The sequence below is a fragment of the Cygnus atratus genome, chromosome 1 (assembly GCF_013377495.2).
Source record: "Cygnus atratus isolate AKBS03 ecotype Queensland, Australia chromosome 1, CAtr_DNAZoo_HiC_assembly, whole genome shotgun sequence".
In the NCBI taxonomy this organism is placed as follows: Eukaryota; Metazoa; Chordata; class Aves; order Anseriformes; family Anatidae; genus Cygnus; species Cygnus atratus.
The window spans coordinates 55,529,023-55,547,438 of NC_066362.1; the positions used below are offsets into that span (position 1 = coordinate 55,529,023).

Here is an 18,416-nt window from a genome sequence, read left to right on the forward strand (position 1 = left end):
GAAGGTTGCATCTCTGCTCTTACAGTCTCTAACTGTCTAGGTCCAGATAATGAGAGATTGTGTTGAGGATGCTGCTGCTGCTCCCCTGTTCACTGTGGAAGCCATCTCCAAATTAGCCATTACATATGGAAACTGGAGACCAGAATTTTAGAAAAAGGGATTAAGGCGTCTCGTTTTGGGGGGGGTTCTCTCTTTATTTGTTTCTTTTTTTTTTTTCTTGGTTCTTTTCTCTCTCTTTTTTTTTTCTTTTTCCTTTTTCCTTTTTTTTATATTTCAACCAGAACGTTTCCGATTTAAAAGGCAAGCCTCTTCCCGTGTGGTCTTTCTAATTTACACTCTTTTCCGTGGGCTTTCTTACCTCCCTTTTTTGATATCTATCTCTCTATATATACCCATTATATTATTAGTCGGAATTATTATTCTTTTATTTTATTAAACACACACACCCCAAGAATCAGAAGGCGGTTGGGTATTTGTATAATGAAGAATTATGGGGCTCTTTGACAGAGGTGTTCAGATGCTTTTAACCACCGTTGGTGCTTTCGCTGCCTTCAGCCTGATGACCATAGCTGTGGGGACCGACTACTGGCTTTACTCCAGAGGGGTTTGCAAGACTAAAACTGTCAGTGAGAACGAAACCAGCAAAAAGAACGAGGAAGTCATGACCCATTCTGGATTATGGAGAACCTGCTGCCTGGAAGGTATTTGATTCTGGATCTCCAACACCCCCCCCCCCCCCCCCCCACTTTCCTATCCCACTACCCCATGCCCCCCCCCCCCAATAAATCCCTTTGCATTCCACCATTTTCTCACTTCATTCCCTTCACGACTGAGAGTGGTGGGCTCAGTTACTCAGGGCATGGAGGCGAGAAGACAGGAAAATTATTCTTTGCTCTGTTCCCTTCTCCCTTCCTCTTCCTCACCCTCCCCCGCACACCCTCCCCAAAAATTCACTTCCCCCCTCTGATGGGAATGATGTGTGTGTTACAAAAACACCAAGAGACCCTTTCAGAAGGCAACCTTGTGGTCTGCCTGTCTTCAGATTGTTTGTATTGCCTGGGAAAGCAATGCCAAAATGCTGTATTATTGTTGTGCTCCGGCTGCAACCACAGAGTGAAATCATTTGTCTCTTTGCAAACAGCTTATTTGCAAAGACAAGACTGGGAGTGAGAGGCAATGTGGGGAGAGGGTGACTGCAAAGCAATTCGGATACAATTATTAGTTCACTTTAGGAGGGAAAAAGAGTGAAATGGAAACAACCCTGTTATGTCCAAAATGCCTCACATGGTAAATCTGATGATTCCAGTCATCTTGAGCAGAGTTCAGAGCATTTCGTAATGTCTGTAAGCAACCACATCTCACTGGGTTGGGTGCAGAGGGGTCTATTTGGCGGCTGATTGGTTTGTTTGGGGGCTGGGAATTTTCCCCCGTTCGTTTGTTGTTGGGGGTGGTTTTTTTGTTTTGGGCTTTTCTTTAAGGTTTATGGTGAAGGCTTAAAATAAACAAGTGCCTGAATAGAAAAATCAGCCTAAGTCTGATGTGGAGAAACTGAACAGCAACTCAGTGACATGTCTGATGGCAGAAGAGAGACCGCCGCAGCCAACTTCTGGAATCAGACGTTCCTAAGGGAGGGGGAAAGAAGAGAGGGGCCAGTGATTCGCTTTTAAATATGTGTTGCTCCGTACTGCTATTGGCGTACGTGTGGGCTGGGGAGGTGGTCTTCAGCCGGTGCTGGAGGGATAGGGGCAACTGATGGAAACGCATGGTTTATGTTACACACGTAGCGAGGAGAGAGCGAGAGCAAGAGCGCATATTACAGCCCATTGTAAAACCCCTGCTTATGAATCAGCTCCCAGCTGGAGGGTGGGCTGCCGGGGGTTTATGGACATCCACAGATAACGTATGTGTCTGCCGGTGTCCACCAGAGCTGGGTGTGCCTGGAGCTCCCCGATGGGAGAAAAGGGGAAGTGGGTACCGCAGGACGGATTTTCAAAGACCGGCACTGGGAGATGGAAGGCAGGGGGGAGGGGAGAATAAACTGTGTATGTCCTAATGTCTCTCACCAAAGCAAGCTAAAGCCGCTGTTTAGAAATGGTTGTGTCTGGGAAGAAGCGCGAATTTCCCCCCTGTTCTTGGTGCAAACGGTTGAGTGATGGCTGGACATGTTTTGAATAGCTAAGTGACTTCATTGAGCGATGGTCTATTTGACGCATACTGCATTTAGTGCCCTTTGTCAACCCAAACTGCTGCCTTTTAACATATCCTGCAGAGGAGCTCTATGCTGAATACTATATGCTGTCTCCACGCCAGAAAATCAATAGCAGTAAATTAATGGGGGATGTTTTAAACACACTCACTCACACACACATTTCCTCCAAATAGATAAATATATAGAGATATATATTAATAAAGAATGAAAAGCCTTTCACACAGCTATTCATTACAACCAGGGAAAAAGACATCTCCTTAATTAAAAATTAATGAGAGAGGGAAGGGAAAAAAAAAAAAAAAAAGCAAGCCCAAATGCGAAGCCATGCAGGGAGGGAGGGAGGCTGCGGGGAAGAACTCCTTTCCTGAGCTGTGTCCCCGAGCCGGAGGGCGAAGGGAGGCTGGGGTGGAGACAAGAGGTATGAGGACCCCGGCTGGGAGAGGCAGTGAATTCAGATCATGTCTATATGCCCACAGAGCCGGATCCAGAGGGACGCGGTCTGAGGGGGAGGAGGAAGGGGCGGGTGAGGTTTGTCAGATCGGAGGAGCTTGGGGCTCCTTCGCCTTTACATCTGACAGGACCCCACAGGCGCCCTGCAGAAGTGGTTTGTGTGGCAGGGGAAAGTGCCAGGATGCTTCCAATTAAAAGCTCAGACGTGCCCCTGGCCCCCCAGCTGCCAGCCCTGTCCCCTGCCTGTGCTGTCATGGCTCACACTGAAGCCCTGCACGAGGGCTACAAAAGGCAGCCTGAGAGCAAGCTGTGTACCCCCATGGGATGCTCTCTTGCCCCTGCCATGCAAGGGTTGGGCCCTTGCCATGCGACATGGGGCAGGAGCAGCAAGCAGGGCTGGAGGGTGCAAGGAACCATTCAGGAGCAAGCCCTGCTCTGAGCCAGGGCATCCCTAACCTGAGGGCACAGCTTGCACCAAAACTTCGGTATGAGCAAGGTAGCAAAACATCTCCACAGGATGCAGAAGCAGCCCCATGGCCACACACCGAGCAGGACCAGGCCACGGCTGTGCCCTGTGGGGCAGCACAGCCCTGGCACCCCCTTGCTTCCAGGACAACACAGCCAAATATCCCCAGTGGGCAGCCAGGAGCAGGCCCTGGACAGCAAGACTCTTGCTGTTGTGTCTGATCAGCCAGAAGTTAGCTTCCTTCTCAGCAGAAGGAATTAGAAAAGGTGTCCCTGGGTCACTCGCCCTCCCCACTGAAAGCTCCAAGCTGGGCTCCTTGTCCCCATGGTGCAGGGGGTGGACAGGTCTGTGAAGGGAAGGGCTTCTTCCCAGGAAGCTGAGAAATTGGCCAAAGCCATGGGCTCTGCTCACACTCACCCTGCCCACAGTGTGGCAAAGGCGGCTGGCAAAGGGTGTGGAACAAAAAAGGTGCCTAGGGGTGGGGGGGCATCAGGGCAGGCCCATAGGGTGAGGGGGGGCAGTGCAGAGGAGGGCAGGAGGATTTTTAATGATAAAATAATCAAAGAAGGAGCCAAAACATTCCTCTGCTAATGGTAGGAAGCCTCTGATGAGGTTGCCTTCATTCTGGCGCATGTGGGGGAATGCTGGCACTAGCCAGCACTGTAGGCTGTCAGAAATGGTGGACTCCTTGTGTTCAAAGCGCAGTGGTAGATTGTCTTTTCTCTTCTTGGCCAAGGTGCCCAATAGCAAAAGAGGAATGTGGGAGCTCAGGCTGTGCACACAGATACACCGCAATCACAATGTGAGTTCCCGTCAAAGAATTAGGTTCCTGGGCTTTCAGTTTCAGGGTTCCCCTCTGTTTGGTCATTCAACACTTTCAGTCAGTATTTTCAGATCTTTGCATTGCTCCAAACAGCAGTGTCATTTTGGGAGTTCCTCCTCCACTGGGATTACTCTCCCCTCTTTCCTGAGTCCTAAAGGGAGCCCCTGTTCAGTGCTGAGGCTAGAGCAGAAAGGTGGTAGTTGTTCACATTACTGCAGACTACACTTCCTATTCCTTTCCTAATCTTCCTTCAGATAATTCTTTCTCAGGCTTTGGGGTTGCCTAAATGCGTCCCTGGGCCATTCAAAAGTCTTTGCCCTTCAAGAAAAATGGCAGAGTGACTGCCTTTCTCAGACCCCTGACTGCATATGCACAGCGCACGCACATACACCCAGCAGCTGAGATCTGCAAGCTCATGCCACGTATGGATGCTGCACCTCTTACAACTTTGAAATGGCTGCGGATCTTCCAGCCTAATTCCTCCTTGGCACCAAATGCTTTTAAAACACTTTTTTTATTATGAGTGATGCCTTGTCTAATTCTTTCATTAGCTCCTGTAGATCTCCTACAGGATCTCAAAAAGTGAGTGACGATGCCTTATCGGGGTCTTATGAAGCAAGTAAATGAAATGTATTTTATATCTGTAGGTTATTGGTTTTGTCATGTTGTCATTATTATTAGGAAAGGGATAGGTCTGGGAGGCTTTTGTACTAAGAAGGAGGGAGAGAGGAGTCCAGGGCAGGCAGGCATGAGTGATGCGCATGGGGTTAGACATCCCTGTAGATCTGACTGGTGTGAAGGCAAGTAATTGAATGGATGTTGGTGCAGAAAATAATTCCTGCCTAGAGACCCTTCCCAAGGAAAATTAATGAGCTGATCTGTTCCCTTTCCAGCTTGTTACATCTGAACAGCGCATGAGAGTTAAGTGCAGTTTCAGTGTTTGCAAAAACGAAGAGCTGATGGCAAAGCGAGGCAGGGCACAGGCACTGGACACAATCCTGGCACTGCGTCTCTTCCCTGCGCTGCCTTCTCCCATCCCTGGCTGCTTCTGAGCCACTTTTTCTTTTTGCATGATCTTACGAGCATTTTTTCCTTGTCTCCCTTCTTATCTTTCTTTTACCCTTTGTTTCTGTCAGCATCCCCAGTTCCGCCCTGCAGAACTGCCCGCCGTCCTACTTATAAGCATCCACAAATCCGCCAGGGTCCTTTCCCCCAACTCTTTATATCATATGTCAGGGGCTTTTCTGAGGATGCAGTGGAAATAGCAGTAGCTTAAGTGAGGGTCTCCACGTCTTGGTGGTGCAGGAGCAGCCCACAGCACGGCCCTGAGATGCAGCAGGAGGCAATGGCCCAGCGCAGCGCTGACTGCTGCCGCTATTGCATCTGCTGGGGAGCAGGAGGATGCACAGCTGCACGGGCCTGGCATGAAGAAGGCAGAGGATTTCCAAAAGTGGGGTGGCAGGTGGTGAGGGGGAAGTACCTGGGATCTCAGACAACGGGTGGGTTTGGTTCTCCTCTCAGCTTAAATTCACACCTGGCTGTACATCAGTGGGGAGCCAGGGATTTGACGGGCTGAGACCTGCAAGCTCACTTCATCTGTAAGATTTGACAAGCAGAAGCTGTTTCTCACCAGTCAGTTGCTAGAAATGACTTCTAAATTGCTTTTAAATTCTGAATCTTCCTACTGACAGAGAAAGAGGAATGGGTTAATATTGTCCTGAAATGCACCAGAAATTGCCTCGCTGAAGAGAGTGAGAGCGAAATGCAGTGGGAGGGACATGGAGATGCAGTGTGGCAGCAGTAATGTATAAAGAAATTACACAGAGATAGAACAAATGTCTCCTTGCCAGGGAGACCAGGAGCTATTCCTATCCCATGTTTCCATTTTAACTCATCCCGTTCCCCTCACAGGTCCTCCAGCCCCTGTCTCTCTTGGCTGCGGTTTGGTGCCACCTCATCAGGAGTTTGGGGGAGGAGGGCTGCCGAGGTTCGCCAGCAGCATCTCCATATTTATCTAATTTAAAAGCAGAGCGAGGAGGTTGCCAGGGGGAGTGGGGAACATTTCAGGCTGCCGGATGGCTCTGCCCCCTGCCCCTGTTTTAAGAGCAGGATTCCCAACCAAGCATACCCTTTTTATCCCAGGGGGAGCCCTCGCAGCTCCGTTCTGTGCCGCTTCCCCCTTCCATATCGCGCTGGCTGTGGGGACGTGCTGCTGCATACCCCTTGCAGGGGCTCTCGGAGAGGGACGGGGTCTCCTGACAGAGGAAGTGTCACCAGCAGGGCTCCCAGCCCCAGGGCCGCAGCTGCCCTGCGGGGAAAATGCAGAGCATGGAAGGGGTCGGGGATGCATGGAACAGACCGCAAATGCAACGCACCCCAAAGTTATTTTTCCCTTGCCTGCCTGACCCCAGATCTTTCCTCGCCCTCCATCTTTGACTCATTCTATCCATCTCCATTTTAATTTGTTCTTGTTTCCCTCCCCTGTTTTTCCTCTTTATTTTTCTCTTTCATCTTCACATCTCTTCTGTGCTCTCTCTCAGAGGCAGCTTCCTCTTCATTATTTCTCCCTGATACCAAGTTCTCCGAGGCCCATCCCCCTTGCTCTTTCCTCTGTTACATTATCTTGTCCTTGCTTTCCTCTGTCCCCTTTGCTCCTGCCATCTCATCTGTCTGTCCTCTTTCCTCTTCTCTCTGCCGTCATACCCCCCTGGCTGTCCCCCATCTCACACACAGTCATTCCCCCAGCTGACGACCCCATCCTTTTGGAGCTCCTTTCTAAGGCAACCCTCCTGCAGCCCCACATGATGGATGTCCCCCTCCTCCTTTCTCTGGCCCGTGGCCCCCCTCCTCAAAGCAGCCTATGACACTGGTTGCTGTCGCTGTCTGCTCTCACCCCAGGGCACCACAGCTCCCCCTGAGATGGGGGATGAGACACAGGCCCCCCCTTCTGCTCCCCTCATTGCTAGTTGCCTTTTGGTCAAGCCAACATCCCTCCACTTTGCTGCCTCCAACCTCCCGTGGCCGGAGGGCTCACTGGCAGCGCAGCTGATGAGCTGGCTCATCTGCATGCAGCCAGCAATTGGGCTGGAAGGAGCTCCCGGCAGCCCTAAATACCCTCCCTGGCAGCCCTCAGACACGAATCAGGCTGGGGTCCAAAGGGAAAATCGGGGTCTCTGTAGCCGTCGCCCTGGGGCCGTTGTTGTGCACTACAGGGAGGGATCTCTGGTTGTCAGCAAGCAGTGTCTCAGCAAACAGTCATCCTTTGCAAGCTGTTTACAGGGGGAGGATTTTCTCTGAGAGCCTCAGGATCACCCAAGGAGGTGAGGGGAATGGGGCTGGGGTCTCCAAAGTCAGACTCGATGGCTAGGTGAATGAATCTCAGCGAACCAGGTTGAGGATGCTGCTGGCTGGTGGGAAAAGGGGAGCTGTGAGGCGTGCAGGGCTCTAAATGAACTGCAGCAGCTCCTCGGATCCCAGAAACAGGAACACTGCTGTCAGTGGCCCAGGGCAGAGCATGGCTGCAGACAGAAAACCCACCAGCAGCAACTCCCCAGGCAGCACGAGTAGAGCAGGGGGATAACAGAGAGCACAAGGAGGAAGGGCTGTCCAAGGGGGGGGGGGAATGCAAAGCCGGAAGAGGGTTCATAAAAGGGGGACAGGGACAAGGAGGAGTAAGAAAGACCATGTGTATGAGGACAGCCTGAAATACTAGATGTGTTTGCCTGAGAAAGGAGGTGAATGAGCGGGAAAGCAATTGGATTGTGTTGAATAATGAATGGGCTAGAGAAGATGGATCAGTAGCTCTTGATTTCCCCATTTTGTAACACAGAGACAAGAGGACCTGACGTGAGTCACCGGAGACCCAGTTAAAGCTTTCTCATTTGATGCGTATCAGGGCTGTGGATCTCATTGCCACCAGAGCTCCCGTGGCCAAGATTTTAACCACATTTAGCAAGCAAGTGGGCATTTACAACAGAGTTCACGAAAATTAAGCGTCCTCATAATGGATGTGAACAGCGTTTTGGGTGTTTCGTAATTCGGCAATTAAGCCAGGCTCCATAAAAACTAGGGTAACATTTCACAAGGACAGCCTATCCCCTATCTGACCGCCATGTGCTTCTTGCCTCTTCCCCGAAACATTTGTCAGGGATTAAATGGAGCTCAGATTTACTTAGTCTGGCATTTCTTTTGTTTCTAGATGCTATGCTATGCAGCTGCAGCATAAGGTGCAAACTAGGCCTGCGTTTCTGCTGGTGTCAATGACTGCCCTAATTTGACAAATTAACTATGAGTTTAGGTATTTCTATCATATTTTGCTAGGAAGGATCTGGGATACAGAGCAATTAAGAGCATATGGAATTAAGTGGAGTCCTTTTTCTTCACACCCCAGGGTATAAAGCAAGTAGTTAGCAGTGAAGGTGCTATATATGTGCAAAGAATTATTATTGTTGAAGTCCCTGCTTCCCAGAAAGCAATAGGCTTTGGGTCTCTTTGATGCTATCATGACTAAATTAGAAACGAGGTTGTCTCTTTCCTCTTGCATCTGTGGAAATGATTACTGAACTGGCATCTGATGACGTACAGCACTGTAGTGTTTCTATGCACAGGGGATAAAGGCCCGATTCTCCCCTCGTTTGCTCTGGTGTAACCTCAGTTGCTTGGATGGAGCTGCGTTGCTTTCACAGTCCATGCAGGCAAGAGGAGGATCAGGATGAGAAAGGGCTGTGCCTGCTTTAAACAGCTGTGCCCCCAAAGGTCACAGTGTGCCCTGCTTCACCAGTGCCGTACCCGAAAACCCAGGGGCTCGATTCACCTCCAGCGTGGGGGTGCGACAGCCCCAAAGCCGATGACATTCTGCACTCATTTATGCCAGCTGTTCTGCTGTCCAGCAGTCCCTTTTTAAAAATTATTTCCATTTTCATCGTTTTTCATCCTTGCTAGAAAAATTTGAGTTGGCATCCTTCCCTGTGGGGGAAAAGGCCTTTTATGGGCTCCTCACCTTGGGTTGGTGGAAGTGTGAAATAGCAGAGGGGACCGTGCAGCCCCTGACATTAAACTTTCTCTTGTTCTTCCTTCTGCATTTCTGTCTTTCACCAGATCTCTTCCATTTACTGACAGCTTTCTGTCTCCCAGCCCCATTTATCCCCTTTGTGTTACGGAAAGCCTCCCTCATAAAATTCCCAACTACACAATCAGTTTCCGTAACAAGCCCTGCAGGATAGGTGAAATCCACTTCTGTTTCTGTGGCACAGGCTGCTGAAGTTTTTATACCAGCTTCCTATCAAATCTATAACTCCCCAGAGAAGCATATGGACTTTATCCTACACCTCCTATTCCCCCAGAGCATATACTTCTACCTGCTATCTTTGAAAAACAGAAAATGAGGATGGTATACAAAAACTTGAGAATGCAGTGCCATCCTATCCATGGGTAGGAATTCCTCTGATGTGTGTTTTTGCTAGAAGCAGAACAACTATAAATTTCTGATTTAGCTTGTTGTATAAAGTATACATTCTGTCAAATAAAGAATAACAGTATCCACCTCCGTCCCCTGGATTTTCTATGTTTCTGATTTTTCTCTTCCTATTTCTCAGTTTTCATTCTCCCCCTGAACATGATTTTTTTTTTTTAGTGCCTGTTTTATTTTTCTCCTCCCACTGCTTCATAACTACATTTCATTCTTAAATTTGCTATCACTCAGAGAACTTCCCTCTTCCTTCAGGTCTTGTTTATACCAGCAGTGTAGCTGCAGTGCTATGGATCACACTTGAACACTGAATAATTCCCAGGTTTATGGTCATGTTCATTCAGTATCATAGACCAAGCATTGTCACTCAAAACACTTTTCATCCAACCCTGTTTGCTGACTCCTGCAACCTAGCTGTGGGCTGTCCACTGCAACTAGTGCATTTCTGAGAGCCTGTTCTGGGGGCTTTATTTCCTCATGAAGATATTGCCTCGTACTTTCCTTTCCAGGTTTTTTTTTTTTTCTATACTCCTTCCACCAGGCCCCTTCAGAATTCACTGCTTCTTCTTTTCTTCCTTTTTCTCCACTTTAGTTCTCGGGTCTGCCATTTTATCCCCTTTTTCTTCTCTTCCCTCTACATTTCTATCCCTCAGTCCTGGGTAGGAACTACCCCAGATCCCATCCCATTCAGCCTTTATGGAGATGTAGTGAAAATGGGTTGAAACTAAACGCGTGCATGTGTGTGTGCACATATGTACATCTCCTTTCAGATGTGGTCACTTAGAAAGCTTGGTGGCTGAGACGAAGTGTCCTGGCTCTGACTTTCACCTTTCAGAGAGCCCTGAGGAGTCATTTCTGAATGCAGATGCCCCTCAGAATTGCCTTCAGAGTACAGGGTCCCAAGGGATCAATCATTAAGAATTTCTGCTGCTTCTTTTTAGATTCAAGCATTGCCCTTTTCCTTAGGCTGAGGGTCATGGTTTTTTGAAGGGCAGTGGCAAAATCATGAAAGAAGACTTTTTTCTCTTGCTCATTTTTGAGTGAGAGAATGAATGAACTGTGATAAATATTTTTCTGTATATAGCTAGAGCTGTCTCAGAGAAGTGGCAGAGGAAACAGATGGCAGAGGCCCTTTATAGGCAGCTGCTGTTGTCTCTTAAGGTGTCACCAGCACAAGAAAAGTGGTTGTAATTGGGGAGCTTCAAGATCAGCAGTGCCTGAAAGGACTCAAGCAGAAAAGAATGTCATCCTGCATGAAGGAGGGGAGGCAGAAATCAAATATTCACAGAGTAATGAATAGTGCTTGAAAGGTAAAATAAAGTACAGGGAATAGTTTGAAGAAAGCTTTATTAAATGACATGACTGGAGGATGGATGGTTTTCCTGTGTTTGGGAGTTCACTCTTCGACACAGACAGTGGGAACATTGTAGGCAGGGTGAAGAAGGTGGTTTAGGTTATTTGGGGGACAGAAAGCAGAGCTGATGTTCAGAGGAAACAGCTGAGTGAGACACCGATTTCCAATGCACTGTGGAAATGCAGCCCAGGGGAGAGGAAATGTCCAGGAGTAGCCAACTCTGGGCTCCTGTCTCCTCCAGCTGGTTTCAAATCACCCCTGCAGCGCGTGCTTTCAGGATGAGGGGTGCTATGGTTTGGTGTAGAAGCCTCTGTTCCAGAAACTCCCTAAATGATTTGCCTGCCTGGAGCCTGGAGTCTGCCTGTACCCAGCACAAAGCGAAGTTGTAAGTTGACCTGTAAAACAACAGAAGTGGAGACATGAAGCAGCTCCCTCAAAAAATTACCAGAGCTAGGATTTTTCCTATCTTCTGGGCTGGGAGGGATTTCACATTGGGCTAAACCCTAACTCTTGTAGTAATGAGCATGTTTACATCTCTCCTGCTCTCTTCGTGTCTCCGAAAGTAGGAGCCATGTATTCCTTTCACGGAAGAGAAAGTTCACAGAGAAAGACAAGGGGAGGCTTGGAAAGAAACCAGAGAGGATTGCAGGGTTTGTCTTGAAATGTAAGGGTTTGGGGTAACATAGCAGCTGTGGACAGGCTTGGGATTAATGGAGCAGAAGGTTTCACAGTGTCCTCTAGCTAAGACACATCCATTGCAACTGTACTCAAGCACCTCATAGTCTTGAAGGAAAAAAAATAAAAAAATAAAAAATAAAGAGCAGAGTGGTGCAGCTATTTCACTACTGGGAGAAAGAGAAACAGAGAAACTAATATGTCTGCCCTGCAGAGTGAAATGCAAGGCAAAGAGCAGCACAGCACACAGGAAAAACTAGGATTGACAATTTTCCTAAATTTCAGGTGACTGCGTAATCATTGCAGCACTCTTCCCCAATCATTGCACCACTCTTCCCCACTTCACTCATCACTTCGTCCCTGCATACACAGGAAAGAGTATCTCAGTAAGGCCAAGAGCAGCTTTCCAGGAATTAATTCCAGGGGCTGTCTAAGATCACAAGAGAAAGGCATTTTTCTGTGTGCTGCATCATTACAGCTTGGCCCACATTTACAGGAATGGTGAGGAGGAAGTATTCAGAGCAAAGCAAGACCACAAGAAAGAACACCGTGAGGATGTGGAGGCACCAGCGCCAGAAAAGATTTACCACCTTATGCAGAAACTGGGGACTTGGGTTGTTACTGGGAGCAGACTGACTCAGTGGTGCAGTGAAGCCTTTTGTCCCTATTTTCCCTGCTCCATCCCTTGGGATAAAGAAGGATTTAGGTACACATAGACAGGGCAGGGTCAATCACACCAACCAACCACGGACCTGCACCAGTGTGGAAAGCATGACCACTGGTCATGGCTCTGTGCAATAAAAGACTAACAAAGGAGAGTTGGCAAGAGGAAGAGTCAAAGGAGCTGAAGTGTAATTGTTTTGTCCCAGCTCTTTCTTGGTGAAGCCAAGAAATTTATCCATGCAAGCAAATTCAAGCAGACATTGACATCTCCTACACTGAGCCTCTCTGCTGGTCTCCCAGCTGTAAGCCCGTGAATTTGTACTTCTGGAGGCCTGGGGTAGTTTTTGTGGCAGAGAACCTAAGGTTTGGCCAGATTATCTTTGGTAAAGCAAGGCAACCAAAACTTAATGCTTTTCTCTGGCTGCTGCTCTTCAGCAGAGGGTTCTGAGCATGTCATCTGTTATTGCCACTGGCGTATTGCAGCTACACCAACATGCTTCATGTATGGTGGAAGCACCTTATGCTAGACACTGTGCATACACAAAAGATCTCATCCCTACGTCAAAGAAGTGATAACCTAAGATGACAAAAGACATATGAAAGGCAGCAAAGCAAAATGCAGCAAAGGTGTAAAACTAGTTTCTGCATTGTTGTTTTTGACATCAGTAAGAGGTTATTACACCTAGACCTGACTTCATCTCCTTCTCCAGAGTAGGGAGAACAGAATAATGCAGATCAGGACACATCTGCCCAGCACCAGGCAGTGCCAGAAAAAGATACCTGAATAGTTCAAAGTAAGTTAGCTTAGGTATTTCAAGCCCTACTGGCTACTCAAGCATGGTGCTCTGCACAGGCGAATTAGCAGCGTGTCTGAGAGCTGTCAGGACACAGCGCTTACTCAGGTGTGCTGCTTCCAAGACCCATGTGAGGTCACATTATGTTGTGCCATGGAGACTTACAGCAGGAGTCTCTCTCAGCTCTCAATCTAATTCCCATATCCCCAAACAGGCATGACTGTGTGCTTGGAGGTTTTTTTCCTTTATTAGGTAGCCACAGGTAGTCTGAAAGAAATGAATGGTCCATATTGCATTTCAGTTCCTCTGGGAGGAGTACCATGTTATTTGGGATTCTGAAAGGGAATGTGGTCCCTGGTGTTTCTCTGAATGCTTTGGAGATCTGGAGCCAGAAGACACAATCACAGCTGGATTTCTCCTTTGCGTTTTTAGCAGGCAGGGCTGAAGGACACAGAGCCTAATCTCCATGTGACCTGCAGATTCTGTCCTTTCATATGAGGGCTGAAGCTTGCTGAAGAGGCAATGCTGGAATGCTTTTGCCCATGTGGTAGCTGCCCTGGGGATACATGGCCACTTCTGTCTCTAGGGTTGTCACTTACCAGTGAAAATTCATTGGATTCATGACAAAACTGCAGGATTTACCAGCAAAGAAATAGTTTGTTCTGAAAATAAATAAAAATCTGATCTGGGGGTGGTAATTTACTCAGACACCCAAGAGATCACTTATTTTGAGTATCTTGTTTAATTCTCACTGAGACTGCTCATTTTCTGTCATTGTTGATCTTAGTTTTCTTGAAGAAAAAAAAAAGTATAATATGTTACATGGCTTCTTCCCTATAATAAAAAAAATAGAAATAAAAATAATATATAAAAAAAAAAGGGCTTAAGGAAAGGAAAACTCCATGAACATCTCTTCGCTGAGCTGCACCACTGCAGGGTTGGAGGTTGAACTCATATGCAAACAAATTCTTAAAACCCACGTGGAACACCACTCTTCTTTGGGATCCATGTGAAGAATTAGATCTCTGCAACTGATACACAGTCAGTAGCTTTTCCCAAATAATGAACTAATCAGAAAAACTAAAAATAGGCTGCATTGGAACATCAGTTCAGCCATTTGGAATGTTGAGCAAATGGCACTGAATGTGTTTAATGAAGTGAAAGAGCTTTGTTTTTAATCACTGAGCTATTGATAAATGGTTGATAGGTGATCAAATGTGGACTCTGCTTTCAAATGCTGTGACTCCATGAACCTGTCAAGACCCTCTTAAGCCACCCTTGTTCCTTTCTTGGCTAATGCAGTAGGACTTTCTGTCCTCTTCAGGACCTAATTTAAGAAAAAAAATGTTATGTTGTCTTTTTTTTCCAGATAACAAATATTTAGCCTCTGGGCAAGTCATCAGTTTTCAAGAATAAATGCCCATAATTCTATAAAATCAGACCCTGGGAACTGGGTCGGATATGTGAGAGAAGATGACAAGCAGATCAGTTCACATCTCTACATGCTGTTATGGAAATAACACCAGGGCATCAGATTAGGAAGGTGGTGAGAACAAGTGAGGGAGAATCTGGTTTTGGATTGTACAGCAACAAAAACCAAGGGGGATTGGGGTAGGGTCTGCAACTGAGGGGAGATTTCATTTTCTTGCAGGGAAGAAAGTGAGCTGGGACTTCATGGGTATTAGACCAAGGGTTATGCAAAAAAGGGTAAGGGAAACTGAGGTTCTACAGAAAAAAAATAGATCTATTATGAGGGCTGAACAGTACTATGGAACTGGGGCAGTTCATGACAGACCCTATTGGCCATCCTTCACATTTGGACTAGACCACCTGGACTGTGTATATTACACCCCATTCAGAATGACAGCGGAGGAGAAAAGAGAGCCTTACACTACCTTCGCATTTGCATGTCCCTGAATTTATGCCATCCAGTCAGAATGTCTTCAAATGGAATTTAAACAAGTGTGTTTTCTGATTTGTGTAATTAAGTGGCGTGAAACAATTGGAATGAATATGGGGACTGAGTCCCATATCTATGCTCTGAGTGACATATGCTAATGCATTAGTGATTTCAGTGGACAGCTTGCTATGTACCTTGAAGCTATCTACACTCTCACTTCCAGTGGAGAAGAACCACAACATCGTTCTCATGGTCTGCAGGAAATCTCACACTATATTCGAGATACAGTTTACGCACTTTACAGCAATGTTTTAACACTGGTTGGCTTGGTACACACAGTCCTTAAAAGTTCTACCTCAGTGTTTTTGGGGCCACTTCCAACCTGTTCTGAGTCAGTATAGTAACTAATTAGCTGAACATTTATATACTGATTATAATTTCACAGATTATTCAACTCTATCCTATTAGTAGCCAGGTTTTCCTTTTAATCCCGACTGCAAACCAACTGTCCATCAACTGCAACGTGCTCATACATTAGGGTGATGAGAGCAGCAGAAAAGCCTAAATGGGTTGCTAGAAAGTGCTCCAAGTAAAATAGAGCTGTATTTCGTTAGCGCTGGGAGGATTGGCCCCTCTTTAATTGGATGAATCGTCCAATGGGTGTGCTCCCTAAGCCAATCCGAACACGCCAGTTCAGCAGAGCCACAGTGAGCAACGCTGTGCTGCGTCATTCGGCATTCTCTGGCGAGTGATTAAATTCTTGTCATTTGTAATAAATCAAATCCTGTCACAGGGTCAATCCAGCGGGTCACGCTAGGTTATGGTGGCGATTGTGCGCTGTTAGATCAGGTACTGCTGTGTCATACAGGTTTTTGCTGGGTCACGGGGTCATGTTGGGTTGGTTCCTCAGATGGCATCGCCTGAACTTGCCAGGAGCCCTCCTGGAGTATATCGGGGAATGATAACGGTGTGCCGCTTAGCCTTCAGTGCACCTGGCTCCTGCCTCTTCTCATGGGTGAGGTATCTCTTCTCTGGAGAATCTGCATTAGTCTCCTTTATTGGTTTGAACAGCCACTGAGATTTTTGTGATTTGTCCCCCCAAAAACACTACCTGCCCTAGGCCCAAAACAGGCAAGATCTAGTCTTGAGCCAGTGACCTCTTTTTCAGAGCAGAAAACATCATGCTATTCCAGTTGATTATATTGCTGCCTGACTCCGCAGAGTCAGAAGGAGATCCTGCCCTCTGCTAACATTGCTGCACATCACTGGTTTAAGTGGCTGCTTGGGGATCACCCTGTTATAGGGAAATCTCCACGTAGCCAAGAAATGTAAAACTTCTCCTCAGTTAGGGTACCTGGTCAAGGGAAGAAGAACACAGATAACAAGACGTCTTGTTCCAACAGTCCCCCTCTTCAGTGATACCTTGTTTTGAGTTATGATTTGGTCAGGTATGTATTAGAACAGCCCTGAGGTGTCTCTAACTTGCATCAGAGACTAAGCCAATCTTTTCTGGTCTGATGGTCAGAAAAATACAAAGGCAGCATAAAGCCACCTTTAGCGGCCCCACAATACATCCTGTTTCAGATACCACTGAGAAAGCTGGAAATTCTCAGCTTCTCTACAGAACTCATGTCAGAGGGCAGGAGTTTAAAATGATGACATTTTTATGCAAAGAAGGGCAATTCAATTTTTTTTGTTGTTTTGTTTTGTTTTTAGGATCGTTATGGCATCCTGTGAGGTCTGTGTGGTTAGTTTAGTAGTAACTGATGATTGCTTTCACAGAGGAGGAACACGAGAATAGTCTCAATAACATTTTTAAGCCTCTCAAAATAAATTTATTTTCCATGACACATATGGCACCTCCAGAATAGACAGTGGCAGATTGTGGCATGAAATTTTTACTGGTACCAATCAGCATGACATGCCCAGCCCACTGGTGCCATCGCTGGTCAGGAAAACAAAGACTAGCAGATGATTTACTGAAGGAAATGTCCCATTTTCCATCAGCAAAAACAATGCTGCTGGTGAGGTTTCAACTTGTACTTTCTATGCACACCATTGCTGTCCTCTGCTCAGGGCAACTGAAGTCATTCTGCTAGTGCATTATTTCTCACTCTTTGATGCATTTCAGCACCCAGCGTCCCTGGAGAACAAGGAAATGCTCCCAGGCCCATGATATACATGGAAATTTGGGACACGGGAAGGTTGAGTGGTTTGCCAAGTACACAAAGACCGTGACAGAGCTGAACTCACTTTTCTCCAGTTCTTAAGTCCATATCCAGATCACTCGACTGTCCTTCCAGAACACAGTTTACCTGCCCTTGCCGTCAATCACACCACTGAAGGACATGGCCTGTTTTCCAAGTGTGAAGAACGTAGATGATCTCTAAAGAACCACAAAAATGTTAGGGATTGCAATCATCAAACTGTTAAAGCTGACTCAAGCTCTACAGAACTTCTTGCAAGCTCCTGGGTTCTTCAGACACAGGAGATTTCTGCAGGAACTGCATCAGATCTTGCTGGTCCTCTACTGGAGTCAGTGAGAGAGCCAGAAAAAAAAAATCTTATCCCCTCTGCAATTCCAATCAAACTCATATTTTCCTCAGCAGAGCTATTTTAAGTCATTCATTATTATCTTTTTTCTCTCCAAAGCAAAGCCCGTTTGAACCCATTTGAGGTTGTTAAAAGCAAAGGGGAAGGAGAGAACACTGGGGTATTGTTCTTGCTGCAATTCCAGACATACTTGGTACCTAAAAGAGATTTTATTAAAAAACAAACCAACTCTACGATGCTTTGAATGAGAAGAAGAAAAAATTAAAGGAAAAAAGGAAAGGAAATCCTTGCTGTTGAAGTCTAGGGCAGTGAGGCTGTCAGGGAAGTGAGGCCTGCAGTTGATGTACTGGATCAAACCCATGGCTGGAACAAGTGAGCATAAACCACTGATTCTTACGTTGTAATGCATGTGAGGCTAGGAAGTAGATTATCTCATTTAACCTGTATGATGTAAGCATGACCCAATACTGCGTTCCTGTGTACATCTGCAACAGATGGTGTTTAATAGCAACAACAGTCACTGAGGGTATGACTTTCCACTTCTTGCTGGATTCCAGCTTCCTCCTGAGGCTTCCCATATCAGTTGTAGCCCACCTGGAGACATTTTCAGGTGTGTTCTTCTGACAGAAAAGCAAGCCATGGCTATGCATCCACATTAGCTTGCCACAGCAGAGCAGCCTCATGTATGCTACATGATGCAGGCAAAGACACAATTTGGCACCTTGTACTTCTTCCATGCAACAGCATGAGGAATCACTTTCACCATCATCTCTCATTTCTTTCTCCACCTGCCTATCTTTTTTTTTTTTCTTTTTTTTTTTTTCTTTCTCATTCATGTTCAGCAGATGCCTTCAGTCCCCAGCCATGTTCCCAGATCTTTTCCAATGTCAGCTGTGGAGCTAAAAAGGGATTTTCTGAATTTGATTGATCAGGCTGTCACAAACCTGGCTGGGAGCCATTCATCGGACACCCATCAGATTGCTACCACAGAATGCAGATGCTGGGTTTCCAGTGTGCTTTAGGCCCATGAGCATAAAGAGAGATGAGTCCTACACCTGACTG

General features: G+C 46.7%; 1 protein-coding gene across 1 annotated transcript in view; it reads left to right on the top strand.

Annotated features, from left to right (window-relative positions):
• The first annotated feature begins 490 nt into the window (after positions 1-490).
• The window catches only part of CACNG2 (calcium voltage-gated channel auxiliary subunit gamma 2), a 47,479-nt gene continuing 29,553 nt past the window's right edge, over positions 491-18,416 (top strand). The window contains exon 1 of the mRNA XM_035551974.1: positions 491-701. Coding sequence (XP_035407867.1) covers positions 491-701 — 211 coding nt within the window. The remainder of the gene's footprint in view (positions 702-18,416) is intronic.